This window comes from Theobroma cacao, chromosome 1 (genome assembly GCF_000208745.1).
Source record: "Theobroma cacao cultivar B97-61/B2 chromosome 1, Criollo_cocoa_genome_V2, whole genome shotgun sequence".
Classification (NCBI taxonomy): Eukaryota; Viridiplantae; Streptophyta; class Magnoliopsida; order Malvales; family Malvaceae; genus Theobroma; species Theobroma cacao.
Genome location: NC_030850.1, coordinates 14,513,516 through 14,528,782, shown reverse-complemented (window position 1 = coordinate 14,528,782; position 15,267 = coordinate 14,513,516). Strand labels below are relative to the sequence as shown.

The following is a 15,267-nucleotide window of genomic DNA, read 5'->3' as shown; positions in this document are numbered from 1 at the left end:
CCTCAATTATCCAAAGTATAAAATGAATTTCATGGGTTTGACAAGTGTCAAGGTGGTGTAATTTTCAAAAAATTCTAATTACGTCCTTGTGGGCACGTGAAATGACATTTTTGCCCTTATGTTCGAAAAATTGTCGAAATTAAAATTTTTCACTTCTCAAGCTCAAATTATGTTCCAAATAGTCAAACTTGATCAAAATTTCATCCACCATCCCAAATTTGCCCTCGGAGTGAAAAAATGACCATTTTACCCCTACGTTATGAAAATTTCAATTTAACTCCAAATCAATCCCCGAACTCCGAATCACCATATTAAGTCATTCTAAGATTCAATAACTCTCGATTGCATCTTAAAATCTTTATTTGAACTAGTTCGAGGCTTAAATCAACTTAGTTGTACCATTAGATATACTACCGACTTTTGATAATTTTTCCAAGGTATTCAAATATGCAAGCATGTTGTCAAATACATGAATGACATGGCAAGTATATTATGGAGTAGGGCTTGACATACAAAATCTTAAATGCACCACTACTCATAACATTACTTAATAAAACTTTTAAGAAGATTTTTGAGAAATGACATAGCAACAAGATATTGAAAAGCCATAATCCATCAAACAATTAAATTAGCGATACAGTATAATGACGTAGAGATGCAACTAAATTGTAGTATAAGCTTTAGGAGTGTAACTTATGACCTTGGCAATGAAGTCATCGATGCTTTTGTCAGAACTTCCGCCTTCATCCACTGCTTGTGTAGCCAGTTTCTTCCATTTATCAGAGTTTCTTCTCGCATCTTTACCCCTTTCTCTCTGCATTATCTCCCTTATGCAATGTTGTATCGCTTCCCTTCCTAACAATCCCTTTCTCATCAGCTGGAGCTTTAAGCCCCATTTCCCAAACGTCCATGATGTACTTAGCATTGGTGCTTTGATCAGTCCATTGGGGCACTCCTACCATTGCAACACCCAAACTCAGAGCCTCCAATGTCGAATTCCACCCACAATGTGTAACGAAACACCCTGTCGCCTCGTGTTGCAAAACCTCTAGTTGTGGACACCACGTCACCACCGAGCCTTTCTCTGATGTCTCCTGATCCATGAAATCTCTCGGCAGTTTTGCTTCTTCGGATGCCCTTACCACCCACAAGAAATAACTTTCGCTCCCTTTTAAACCCCATGCTATTTCTTCCATTTGCTAAGCTTCCAGAGATGCCAAGCGCCCAAACGAGACATAAACCACAGAATGTTTTGGCTTGTCATTTAGCCATTTCATGCAAGCGTCAGTGTTTGGCCTGAAGATGCTAAAACCATAGACTTCGTCGTCCTGGAGTCGCTTATCTAAGAACATAGTTGGCCCAATTCTCTTTAATGGCCAGAGCTTTGCCAAGCAATCCGTCTCCCGCAAGAAAATTCATGACAGCGAATAAGTTTTTGAAACTAAAGACCTTATGGATACGCCAAATTAAGTTGTGACTGCCAGACAAAGACACAGTTGACTCAACTGCCTCTTTCTCCAACTCATAGAATGTATTAAAAAGTACCAAATCTGCTTTGTCAACATTGGCAAACTGATTCAGAACCATTTCAAAGAAAGTAGGGTATGACCCCAAATCAGAAATGAAAGAAGGCATGTCCTGGTGTTTTGAGTGGAGGCAATCCAGGCACCAGAACTTCAGGCTCTGTGAAAGGAAGCTTGACCAAACCCTTATATATATGGTAGTATATGCTGCCAACAGCACTAGATTGAGTGAAAAACACAGCACCAACCAAGCCAAACTTGTTGGCAACATTTAGAGCCCAAGGCAAGAAAGAATCGTAGACTATGCAATTTAAGGGGCAGCCTGATGCATTCAATTTCTCAACAAGCTTAGTAAGAGTTTGAGGGCCAACCTTCCAGAAGCGCTCAAGGTAGGCCTCAACACTTTCTGCATGGCTGATGCCGCCTTCATCATAGCCATCGGATATGGGCTCAAGCGCAATGGAAATGGACGCTGCTCCGTGTATGGACTTGTACATGGACTGAGGAGTGGCTAATGTGACTTTGAGCCCTTTGTGTTGTAAACGCTCAGAGACTTGGAGCATAGGATTTAAGTGGCCTTGGGTTGGGTAGTATAAAACCAAACAGTGAGCTTTGTGGGAGGCTTCTTGTGCATTCTCCATTCTTGTTCTATGCACAATCTTGAGCTCTCTTTCTTGCTCCTTCCCAGCTGCCTCCATGATGATCTATAGGAACTGCACTACTCGCAGCCGAGGGAGTTGTGTGGTTGTGGTCCATCTTGATGGATGCGTGTGCTTAATAACTGCGAGGCCTACCTCGAACACGGAAAAGACTCTCTCCTAGCAATGGCATAATAGTCATGACCCCACTCAATAAAAACTGGCATCAATGGATCCTACTCAATTATTTATAGAAGAGCTAGGTTTATATTAATTTACATGAAGTAGTACAAATTTTGTAGTCACTCCATTAAAATTAATTAAAAGCATAAAAAAGAGAGGGTTAAACAAATTTATTTTTCATTTATTCTTATACTGAATGATATGCAGCTTTCAAAAGGGATGCTCAAAAGGTTTTATATTTGTACACTACAAAATTGTTTAAAGCCCACAAATTTACGAGACATTTCTCAACCTCAAATGATAAATCATTATCAAAAAGCGATTAGATAGAGAGTTGGCAGATGCCATTTTTTATTTTTTGCTCTGATGGGCTGTTTTACTCATTTATGCAATTGTAAGAGTCCTTCACCTATAAATGCCAGCTGCTGCATTATGAGATCAAACTACCCTAATTAGTATAGTTATCATTATCGCACATACGCGATATATATCATATGATACAATACGATATTAGTAGAAAACAATATATATGTATAATTATATCGCATTTGATTAAGTATTAAAAACATATCGTATAATGTAATACATATTTTATGATATATGACGTATCATACGATACGTGATGTATTATACGATACAGTCGATATATTTTTTATAAACTTAATTTTAATTAATTATTAAAATTTTTATTTTTTTTTATTTTTTAAGTTGAAATATGAGAAATTATATTTTATGTGCTTTAATCTTTAAATTTTAAACAACAAAAACTAAAAAATAGAATTCGTTTTTAATTTTAACATGATAAATGTTTTTTGTTAATCAATAAATTAATATAAAAATAATATAGTTTATTTAAAAAATGTATATTATTACGGAATATATTGAAAATTTAAATTAAAAAAATAATCATCTTTTCAATTTATGTTTTATANTTATTTAAAAATGTATATTATTACGGAATATATTGAAAATTTAAATTAAAAAATAATCATCTTTTCAATTTATGTTTTATAATTTTCAATTTTATAAAAATATAATATTTTTTAAATTTTTATTTTATATATATATATTATTATTTATAATGAATTTTAAATTTTTTTATCATATCTTATCATATGATTATCTTATCATATGATACGACAGTAAACTAAAAAACAAAATTTGTGTGGATTTAACAACCATGCTAACTAGGCTATGGTGAGCTCCAAAACAGTAGGAATAGAGGAGCACACATCAGGCGCGGGAGTGGGGAAAATTCCAATTTCAACAAAAGAAAATTACAATTTTGATGACAAGTGGCAATTGACAAGGGAAGCCCTCTTTAGTCTTCACAACTGTCCGCGAAAGCGAAACAAGCAAGGCCAGGCCTGTGTAGACTCCAGCATCAACGGAAAGGACCCAAGTCTTTCTTCTCTCTACAGACTACAGCAATTGTTTAAGAGCAGTAAATAACCCCAGACTCAACAACAAAACCTTTGTCCCACTTGTATAATTTCTTGCAGGATATCAAAAATCAAAAGTTTAACTGCTTCGGTTAAGCTGAAAGAAAATCTTCCTCACATCTACGACGACTAACCCAATTTTGAAACCTCTTCAAACCATCAAAATTCTCACCAACCCATTTCCAGGAATCACCTGAAATTCCTGTTCCATGGAGTTTAATTGCTCATCTCCTAACACCATCCCTGTAGTTTCGACTTTTGCCTCTCCCTTTGACAATTCTCCTCCGGCCAACGACTCAAAGTCCTCCTCGACCAGGAAGCCCATAAGCCTATGGCCTGGAATGTACCATTCACCAGTAACCAATGCTCTATGGGAAGCAAGGTCCCAAATATTTGAGAGACTCCGTGACCCACCAAAAGATGCGCCCCCTCAGAGTGAGTTGCTCACCAAAACTCCTTCTCAAAGCAGGACCAGCATCCGTTATAACTTGTCATCAGATTATATTTTGCGAGAACAATATAGGGATCCCTGGAATGAGGTTAGAATTGGGAAGTTGCTTGAAGACCTTGACGCTTTAGCTGGGACTATCTCTGTCAAGGTACTCTTTTTACAAAGCTCGTTCTTTATATTTTGGAGACTACAAATGTGCAACCTTTTTGAATGGCTAAAGTTGTGTTGTGTTGTTCGTTCGTTTGTAAATTAGCATTGTTCAGATGATGATAGCACAACCAGGCCTCTCATGCTGGTCACAGCTTCTGTTGACAAGATTGTTTTGAAGAAGCCTATTAGTGTTGACATTGATCTGAAAATAGTTGGTTCTGTCATATGGGTCGGGAGGTCATCGATTGAGATTCAACTCGAAGTTATTCAGTCCACAAAAGGTGCTTTTATCTTAAGTGTATGATTAGCTTTCAAATTGAAAACTTTCATTCTGGTACCAGAAAAATGAAAAAGATAGTTGGAAACATTTATATTGTAGCATCTACTTTAAGGAAGGGAGAAAATCATGACTTTGCATTTCCATCAAGCAATTTGAAGATTAGCTGATTGGAATTCCATATAAATGATATATGAATTCAATATTCGCAGAGATATATTCTGGTACAAATCATTAACACATTATAAACTTTTCCATATGGTATCCATAATTCCTTTTAACTTTTTCATTTGCATTTGCTGATGTTTCAGATATAAATCATTGTAGCAAGTTAGTTGTAGATTTTCCTAAAATTTTGAGCTTTGCCCAGACTGTGGAACATAATGGTGTGACTTAGAATACAGTATTAACGTTTAGATCCATCTAAACTCTCAATGCTTAGTAGTTAAACTCAGTTCTAGTGAAAATTCAAGTCAAAGCATGGCATGGAACTATCCTAGTTTCGGTTCTGTCACTTACTTTTATCGATAATACTAAATTCCTTACAGACTTCATTTTATAACTTGTACTTTAGTTGACAATAATTGACAAGCTTCCTTCAAATTTTTGAGAGCCTTATTTGCTTTCATCCTCAGATCATCTACATATTAGCTCTATATTTCCTCCTTGAGGGCTTCCTGCTAGATCTACGTAGTCATTTTCTGTTATTCATTCCATATCTAGAAAAGCTGTACCTGTGTCTTACCAGAAAACTTCTGTTCTATCTGATATAGATATTTACTCCCCCCCGCCCCCCCTCCCACCCCCCTCTGTTTTTTGTCATGCTGAAAGGAAAAAAATTAAAAGATTTTATCATTTAAAACCTAGTTAATATGCATATATATAAACATTGTCCGCACAATTCACATGTTGTCCTTTAAGTAGAAGCACATTTTCCGCTGACATTTATGCAACTTTTACTCTTTGAGTGCTGAAGTATCATTTATCTTCTGTTGTGAGCTGTGACAGTGACAATTTCTACTTAAATGATATTTTTTTCCACACGCAAAGATAGCATATGGAACTGACATAAAATTTAGGTTATTCCTTCTCACACTAAAGTTCTCCCTGTCCGCTGACATGTTTTGATAGTCTTGTTAATGGCACTGAAATTCCATAACATATGTACAGGTTACTTTTCTTTGAGTTATGAGAAATAATAGGTAGTTTATGAGACTGCACAGCTGCTAGCAGTGTAATTCTTCAGAAAAGTCTTCCCTTTATAGACATATTAGCTTTAAGTTTAGCTGTGATGAGTTACGCTTTAATTAGATAATGTTATTTCATGCAGAAGACTCAGATGTTTCAGATTCAGTAGCTCTAACAGCCAACTTCATCTTTGTGGCCCGTGACTCTAAGACTGGGAAAGCTGCTCCTGTTAACCGGCTTTCACCAGAAACTGAGCATGAGAAGTTTCTCTTTGAAGAAGCTGAAGCCAGAAGCAAATTGAGAAAACGGAAAAGAATAGATAGAAGAGAGTTTGAAAATGGGGAGGTAAATAGACTAGAATCACTCTTGGCCGAGGGCCGAATCTTCTGTGATATGCCAGCCTTAGCTGATCGAGACAGCATTCTTCTAAGGGATACCCACCTTGAAAACGCTATGATTTGCCAACCACAGCAAAGGAACATCCATGGTCGAATTTTTGGAGGTTTTTTAATGCACCGAGCATTTGAGTTAGCTTTCTCAACAGCTTATGCCTTTGCTGGACTGGTGCCTTGCTTTCTAGAAGTTGATCATGTTGATTTCTTAAGACCTGTAAGTTCCTTTCTGGTTTTTATGGAGCTTTTAGCATTAACTTAATCGTGACTCAGAGAGAGAGAGGGGGGGGAGAGAGATCCTTATATATGAAATGCAAGGGCCACACAGTTAGTCACTCTATGCAATTTAACATTTGGGACTTGTTTCTTCTTCTTACATTTCATGCTTGGTGTTGTTTGAAGATCATTGGAGTGTGCTCCAATCTTTTCAACACCCCCAACCCTCCCCACTCCCTTCCCTTTTTCTTTCTTCCTCGGCCTTCAATCATTATTTTAAGCATATCCTTGTGAAACGGAAAACGAAGAAATTTTCAGATGCAATATTAAGTGTCCTTGAATATATAGCGCAACATGTTTCAGCTTCTTTTATTTGCATTCCCACTCTGTTTAGGGAACTAAAACTAACTTGCCTTTACCCATGATGTACTTTAGCTAATTATTGATGTGTTTGGATGGATGTTAGCTTTATATAGAAGACATCGAGTTATCCATTAATCTTTTGGGGAAATTTTATTGCTTAAGTGAAGAATACATGTTTTTGAGCAGGTTGATGTAGGGGATTTCCTACGTTTGAAGTCATGTGTTCTGTACACAGAACTTGAGAATCCAGATCAACCGCTAATTAATGTTGAAGTTGTTGCTCATGTTACAAGGCCTGAGATCAGATCTAGCGAGGTAAACCACTGCAGACAGACTGCACTGTTACAGAACACAAGGCAACTGTCTTACTAATTCCATATTCCCAAAATTCTCAGTTACATAGTAACATATTATATCTTTGTCTATATGAATCCACTAAGCAGGTATCGAATACATTTTATTTCACTTTCACTTTACGGCCTGAGGCGAAGGCCACAAAGAATGGATTTAAGATTCGAAACGTAGTTCCTGCAACAGAGGAAGAGGCACGTCGTATTATAGAGCGTATGGATGCTGAGCTGCTGACACGTCAAAATCAGTGATGCAGGAGCAAATGGTGTTTTCTAATATAAGCTGCAGATGTTATTACTTAAATTTGAGATAGTTTGAACTATCTAAGACATAAATAAACGTGGCTGGTTATATTGTGGGGGCATGAGCCTGATGGGTGTCTGATTTAGTCATATTTCCCTTTAAGCATCACAAGTATTATGTGATGAAGCACTCTAAACATTTTTCAGATATGATGTCTGTTTAGATGAACTTCAGTTTAGCCTTTAACCCTTGTTGTCGTTCCATTCTTTTCTGATTTATTGCGCATTGACAAGCTGTTTGGATCATGATATTACACATTTTTACAAAGCCACTGTTCAGTTCAATCCCAAATTCAGGCAACTCTAAAATAAAGTCTTTGTTCAAATGTACAGTTCTTCACAAACATACCCGGAATGATGGATAAAAGACTTATTGTATATAACAGAAAATTTGCTCTAGTATTCTCTCCTATGTTTAAAAGGCCTCTGCATAAACCAAGTTTCTGATAGGCTTACAACACATCCAACTAATCCAGCAGACTGCCTCGCTTCTTGCCCAAGAAAATCTCCTCTCGTATATTTATCTAATAACAAAACCGTTCCCAAAATATTGTACATGGATTTATACAGATACAAAAATAAGAAAAAATAAATAAATAAATTACAAAAGACCTTGCAGGCCAGGCCATACAAGCTCCAAACCCAGACCACCCAATGTTGGCAGGCAGCTTCTACCTATAAGTTTCAACCTGTTTACAAGCTGCAAACACTATGGTGATGCAGTCCCATCATCAGAACCATAGTGCGGCCTGCCCTGTAATCCGGGAAATGCTTGTTGCAGCATCGGATTCACGGGAACTGGAAAAACTTGTGGCATCATTGGATTCACTGGAACTGGGAATTTATGAGCAGAACTAATAATAGTTCGTTCATTTATCATGCCAACTTCCTTGCATACCCGATCAAGAACTGCAAGGAAATCTCTCACCACCAAAAATATTCTAAATGGGTGGGCTTCTTCCTTTGCTGAGTTCCCATGGAAGTATTCTGTAATCTCCTTCACTAGAGATAGAGCCACACTTTCATGGGCTTGAATCCTTATAATCTCCTCCTCGGCCATTTCCATAAACCTGTTCATTGATTCTGAAAGTTTCTTGCTGCTCTCATCTGACCCCATCGTTTCATTTAATTTTAGAACCTCGCTGATGTTTCCAAGGCCCCTAGAAAGCTTAGAGACATCACCACTAAGTACCTCAGAATCCATTGCAGCAGCTTTCTTCACATTGGTGAGCTCTGAACTGAGACCAGAAACAACTTGTAAACCAAGCTTCCTACACCGAGCATCTTCATTTAAAGTGGAGTTTGGTGTTTGGCTTTGGTTGGCATTTGAAAGCCGAGCACCCTCAGTTCTTATGATTTCTTGTACAACAAAATGCAAAAGTGTGGTCTTCCCATCCGCACCCTTGACATCAACAAGCTTAAGGAGCGTATCAAGTTTAAAGGCATGGGCATCACCACGGTTTGTCCCAACATTCATGCGGTTCCCAGTCTTGAGCACAGCCTCTAGAAGCTTCAAAAACATCCTACTGTTTCTCAATTCCTCACAAGCAGCCTGTGAAAAGGAAAATGAAATGAGATACAGCTGAAGATAATTCATGATCAAGCAATACTCGCTTCATTAATCCATCATTAAATAACAGGATTTAGCATTGACAGTATTCTGTGGAAAGATGCATTGCTAGTATGCTCAGGTAAGTGAACACACATACACACAATATCTTTTAGACTATTGCAATGATTACAACAGCCAAATTATAAAGAGAAAAAAAAGTACATATTGGATCTTAATATTTTTCCTGTTAAAATGTCTATACAAGTTTATGGATTGATCAGGCAGTCAGGCAAGAAATAACCTAAAGTCAAGGCACAATCAATTAGTCATTCATATTTTACTTCGGAGACAAACTTTGACAAAGTTTTTCAATAGTCATTGATATCTGTAGTCTTAGGAGTTGAAAATTTCTAAATGACAATGAAGGATATGGTAGTTGGATAATATCCACCTTTTAACACAAGCGGAAATAAGCAACTAACAAAAGCAGAAAATTGGAGGAAGACGGCAAGAAAATGTGCAAAACAGACAGTGTATTGAATTGAGTTGAATTACCTCTAGAGTTTCAAAAGACTTTTTGAGGTATTCAACTTCAGAGTCAAAGTTGGCTATGTACAGCATTGCATCCAACCTTTTAAATGCAAACGGTATATCAAGAACAGTTTTCAAAAATTTCTCAGCGGGACAGAGCTTGACTGGCGAGTCATCTTTGTACTCCTTCAACTTACGTTCTTCTTCCTTTGTTGGAGCCATTTTCAATAAACTTTCAAGAAGTTCCGTGCCAAGTGTATCTGCATTACCTGAATCATCATAGATGTGATTTTTAGTCCCATACAGAACAATTCAAGAGATAGGAAACCATGTGGTTGATCATGGGCAAGGATATTAAAGCTGTCAATGCAAGCTCAAAAGAGCAAGGGTTGCCAAAAATATAAAGTTGTCTGCTTATTGTCTTGCACAATATAAAGTTGTCTGCTTATTGTCTTGCACAATATAAAGTTACAAATAAGCATTCAGTGAGAATATCTTTCTTAGTATATACTGAAAGCCAACTATTTCACAAGAGTTGGCTTCATTCAAAAACTAGTGAACCATTTAATTCAGGATCCTCAGTTAAACAAAACAATGCAAATTACTGAAAACCATTTGGAAATTAAAGCAATCAATCATATTAAGATAAACAATTCAATCCTCAGTAGTTTGCACCACAGCAATGCTAGAAATGCAAATTATATGTTTTAAATGGGAAAAAGTTTCTGAAGTAATCCAAACTTAAACTATACTAATAACTTTCATTCAAAACCTTGCACCATGAACTGTTACGCATTGATCCAAAGCTGTAACAAAACCAGTAAATTCAGCGACAACTTCAGCTGAAAAAATTCTTTAAGTAAAGCTAGAGGAGCAGAAGACAAAATACCATAACAACAGGCCAGCTTAATGACCTACGTGTAAGTTATGGACCTTTATGTCTTAAAATCTACAATATTTGAACAATAATTGCAACCAATGAACCAAAATGTCATATTTGATATTTTTAAATAACAATTTTACCTTCTAGAAGGGCTTCACAAACTTCCTCCACAGTCACATTGAGTGCCCGCAACAAAATTGCAATGTTCTGTGCCTTTTTGGGATCCAGCACTCTATTCTCTTGATTTGGTGATGGAAGAACAGAGCGTGGAGTTGTTTGCTTTGGTTTAGAATTCGGTGTGTTTACAACAAATAGTGTTTCAATCATCTCCTCATTCAACCTGCAAAAACCAAACTCTTATCAAATTATTCAAGAATGAAGTAGAACCGCATGAAAAAGCTTAATTCAACTAAAATAAAACCACTAAAGCAAGAACTCCGCAGTTAAGGAGAGGTTGCAATCGTACTTAAATGAGCTTGATCTGAGGTGATCCCACACCATTTCACGATCAGAGCTGGCTCGTACTTTATCCCAATGTAACGGCTTTAACTTGGGTTTCGAAGCCTCGTCTACCTCCTCCACTGCCTCCGGCTCAGAACTCGTTGGCAACTCGACAGGAGAAATCTTAATTGAGTTTTGTGTCATAAACGGCATGGAAGGGGGCATTAGAGTAGGCGGCTTCGATATCTGTTGTGCAAAAGATACTGAGGAAACTGGCTTTTCCCAGAGCCGTCGTTGCTTTGGAGGTGGCGGAGGTGGTGGCGGCGGCGGTGGAGTCAAGATAGGCTTCTCTAAAGCCCTGCTAATTCTAACCGGACATGCATCAGGACTTTTCTCCAAATCTCTTCCTGGTGATGTAGTAGCCGAAGATGACAAAGAACCCTTATTGCAATTCGAAACGCCAACCATCAAGGGAGACATCTCTGGGCTTTTCTCGAAAGCTCTGTCTGGTGATGACGAAGCCGATGATAGCAAAGGAGACCGCTCATTCTCGTTCAAAGCTCTGCCTGGGGATGTAGAAGCTGACGACAGTAAAGGAGACCGTACAACATTTCGACCCATATCATTAACCATTCCCGGGAATTCACTCAGATTGTTTACCACGTTTCTATCAGGTGAAGAAGACATCTCTGGGCTTTTCTCGAAAGCTCTGTCTGGTGATGACGAAGCCGATGATAGTAAAGGAGACTGTTCACTCTCGTTCAAAGCTCTGTCTGGGGATGTAGAGGCTGACGTCAGTAAAGGAGACCGTACTACATTTCGACCCATATCATTCACCATTCTCGGGAATTTACTTAGATTGTTTGCCACGTTTCTATCAGGTGAAGTAGAAGTTGAACAAGCTGACGGAGACCTTGTCTCGTATCGAGCCAGATCATTTATTGGAGGTTCTTTAGCCGGTGAACTAGTAGCGGCTGAAGATATAATCAACGGAGTCCTCATATTCTGAACCAAATCATTAAAATTCCTAATAGATGCATCTAGCTTCTCTATCAACACTCTATTTGGTGAAGTTGTAGCCGAAGACAGCGAAGGTGACCCCATATTACGATCCGGGACAACAGATGAATTTGGGTTCTCGACCAATATCGGAGACAAGGAAGGAGAATGCACCCTCTGATCATCTGATTCTTTTACAAACACCCTATCCGGTGATGTAGAAGTTAAAGTCAGCGAGGGAGATTGTGCATTTCCATTGGACGCATTCGAAACTCTTGGTGAGTCAGCTAAAATCCTCTCCGGAGACAAAGAAGGTTGAACTTGCAGGAGTTCTGGAGATTTCGGGTCGGATCTTCCCGGACTCAAACTAACCGGCGGAGAAATACTAAGAGACCGAGACCTGGCGGGTGAACCCGAACTCGAAGATGAACACGAACAAGTACTACTAGACTGTATGCTTTTTGCAGCAATCGCCGAAAACACTCTTCTTGACCCGGATCCCGTTCCACTAGAACTCTCCCGACCGCCCAACGACCCTCTCGGCGAATAAAACTCTTCTTCTTCTTCTTCTGTAAGCGACTGCACTTCACCGTCTCGAAAGTTCCGACCCGTGTTCTGTCGAGACAAAGGCGGTAACGGCTGGAGCTCCGGCGAGTCCATTTTCCTCGGATCCAACCGGGCGTCGCCTCGCGAATTATTGGAGCCATCGTCGATTCCACCTCTTGAATTTACCAAAGTGCCCAAATAAAGGAATTCGGAACTGGTTGTGGAAGTTGTTCTCAGCTTACGAGCATCAACATTGCTGTTGGGGTTGTTATTGCTATTGGGGTATAATCTGCTGCTGTTGTCTGATGTTAAGGTCTTGTTATCGTCAAAGAAATTACGTTTTTGCCTACGGCGTCGGCAGTAGAAAAACACGATAAGGGCGGCAACAATGGTGGCGGAAATGACGGCGGCGATTGCGAGGATGAGGAGTTTTTGGGAATTGCGTTTGGGAGTGGGAGTGTGGGGGAGGATGAGGGAGGAGATGTTGGCAGGGAAGGATGCGAAAGAGGACGGAGATGGAGGAGGGGGAGCGGAAGGGAATGCAGGGAAAAAGGGGGAATCGGGAGGGGTGGAAGTAGAAGAAGAGAAAGGATACTTGGGAGTGGGAGGGGAAGGACGAGAAGGAGAAGGAGGCTCCGATGGAGGGATAGAATCTAAGGGAAAGAAAGGTTGATGGAGGATCCTACGGGTAGGAATGTGAAGTGAGGCACATGATAAGAACAAGGACAAGAAGAAGAAGAAGAAGAAGCAGAAGCAGGAGGAGGAGAGCATTGTGCTTTTGCAGGTCTGGGGAGGGGGGAGAGAGAAGGAATGGAAGAAATGGAGTTAATGGTGTGAGATATGTGGGGACTATTTGTTTCTTTTCTTTTCTGTTCTCTTGTGAGACGGGGGGGAAAGGGAAAGGTTGGTGAAAGAGAGCAGTAGTAGTAGTAGCAGTAGCAGAAAGATGAAAGACGAGGGAGGTGCATCCAGCTAAGATTCTGCTGGTGCAGTTGGGGAGGGCGATTTTCTTTATTTCCTTTCTTTTCTTTGTGTGTTTGTATTAGAGTCGCTTAGACTGAGCGTGATGCTTTGATGCGATGAGATTAGTTCTATTCACAACCAACAAAACAAGGGCACATCTGAACAGAAACTATCCTATGTGGTCTCATGTGCCCCTCTTCACCTCACCACCATATCACGGCCTTCGATTCCCAATTTACTCTTGAGAATCCTCTAGTGTTTTTTGCTTGCTGTCACCGTTATTGTTATCATTATCAACATTGAAAGCTAAATCCAAGGAGATGGTTTCCTCAGCTACTAATAATAGAATCCTGGGTCACTAAAGGTGTCCAAGTTTCTTCTTCCTTGATTAGAGGTAATATGTGTTACGCATATAAAGTTAAAGAAGAACACTTGTGAGTAATCAACTTTTATCAATTAGAGAAATGTTGAAGGGAGATAACCTTTTACGTGATCAACTAAAGCAGATGCATATTCCCCCCCAAATCCACACTTGAAACTTTCTTTCGAAATACTTACTTGTGTTCAAAGTGATACTGAATGCGTGAGTGCGACTTAAGCTTTTATCCAAAAAGTCTCTTTCCTGGCAATCCTAAGAAAAAACAATCCCTCTCTCTCTCTCACCCCCTTGTTCCTTTCCTCTCCTACACTAGATTTTTCCCTTGCATAATTAAAGATTTTTCCTACGCAAACAACAAAATCCGAAAAGTAGGAGGATCCTTAATTCTTTTTAAGAAAAGTTATAAGCGTTAAATAAAATTTTTTTTTTATTGTCTTATAAAGTAGAGGAATGTAATTTACCGATATGATCTCACAACAGTTTTTATAAATTTTTTTTTATATAAAAGTGATGAATCTCGTATCATTAAAAATAGTAAGTTAAGTCTTGTGTCACAAATTACACATCAATCAATGAGAAATGAAATGTGAGCATGTGACTCTTCAAATTATTTTTAAAAATGATCTTTTACTTTATAAACATGTTTATTGGGAAGACAATGAATATTACAAGGCCATGGTACACAACAATGACGATCCTTTTCTGATATAATAATATCTAATTTGTATGGAGAGTAGCCAAGAAAGAAAGAAAAGAAACTCCAACGGCACTGTGATCAAGTTTTAGTATTAACAAGGTCAAATTATTTGAGGCCTGATGAGAAAGAAGAAAAAAAAAAAACAAAGAGAAGGAAATAACATACCAAAAACGTGGAATCAAAGGACGAGCATGAGCGAGAAAAATAGGTTGTAATTTTTTGTCCCATTCAAATAAGGCAGAAAAGATGATTTATCCCCAACAGTAACTCTCCAAATTTTATTTTCTCCAAACACAGTCTTAAGCAACTGTCCAAAAATGCAGTGAGAAATACAGTGGAGCGGAATGTGGTTGACAAAATTTTGTAGAAAGGCGTGGCTTTACACTCTTCACAGTTTACCGACATTTACGGGCCGCGATTTTTGGTCAATTAAAACGGCCTCACTCAAATGTACTTGCGTTCGAGTGATTGGCCTCCAGGGCTTCGATAGTTTCACGCCCCCGTCACTCACCCTCACTCTCTTTTTTTATTTCTCACTGGCCTTTGAACATTAACCACCTTTTTATATGAGACGGCATGGATGATAAGATGTACAAACTAACAATATAATAATGGGTTCATTCTTCATTAATAATAGGTTAAGGTTGATTCTTAACATTATTTGCCTCCTAATCTGATTGAAACCGCTTAACAATTTATTTGCCCTTGAATTTTTTTCTTGGTCTTGCACAACGGTTTTGATTATATGGCGAAAGAAAGAAACCTAGAAAATCCGATATGGCTTTGTACGAATGCAGAAT

The 15,267-nt window shown here is 38.5% G+C and overlaps 2 protein-coding genes and 1 pseudogene across 2 annotated transcripts; 1 reads left to right on the top strand and 2 right to left on the bottom strand.

The window, feature by feature from the left end:
• LOC18612584 lies at nucleotides 612-2,180 on the bottom strand (annotated as a pseudogene).
• On the top strand, nucleotides 3,674-7,680 carry LOC18612583 (acyl-coenzyme A thioesterase 9, mitochondrial). The gene is made up of 5 exons (XM_018126081.1): nucleotides 3,674-4,385; nucleotides 4,491-4,668; nucleotides 5,995-6,461; nucleotides 7,010-7,138; nucleotides 7,267-7,680. Exons 1-5 carry the CDS (start codon nucleotides 3,996-3,998, stop codon nucleotides 7,423-7,425), a joined length of 1,323 nt encoding a protein of 440 aa, XP_017981570.1. The 5' UTR covers nucleotides 3,674-3,995; the 3' UTR covers nucleotides 7,426-7,680.
• Nucleotides 7,835-13,700, bottom strand: LOC18612582 (formin-like protein 1). Its single transcript, XM_007049458.2, has 4 exons — nucleotides 10,909-13,700; nucleotides 10,583-10,782; nucleotides 9,584-9,828; nucleotides 7,835-9,028 (listed from the first exon to the last, which is right to left on the bottom strand). The coding sequence occupies exons 1-4, from the start codon at nucleotides 13,197-13,199 to the stop codon at nucleotides 8,186-8,188; spliced, it is 3,579 nt and encodes a 1,192-aa protein (XP_007049520.2). The 5' UTR covers nucleotides 13,200-13,700; the 3' UTR covers nucleotides 7,835-8,185.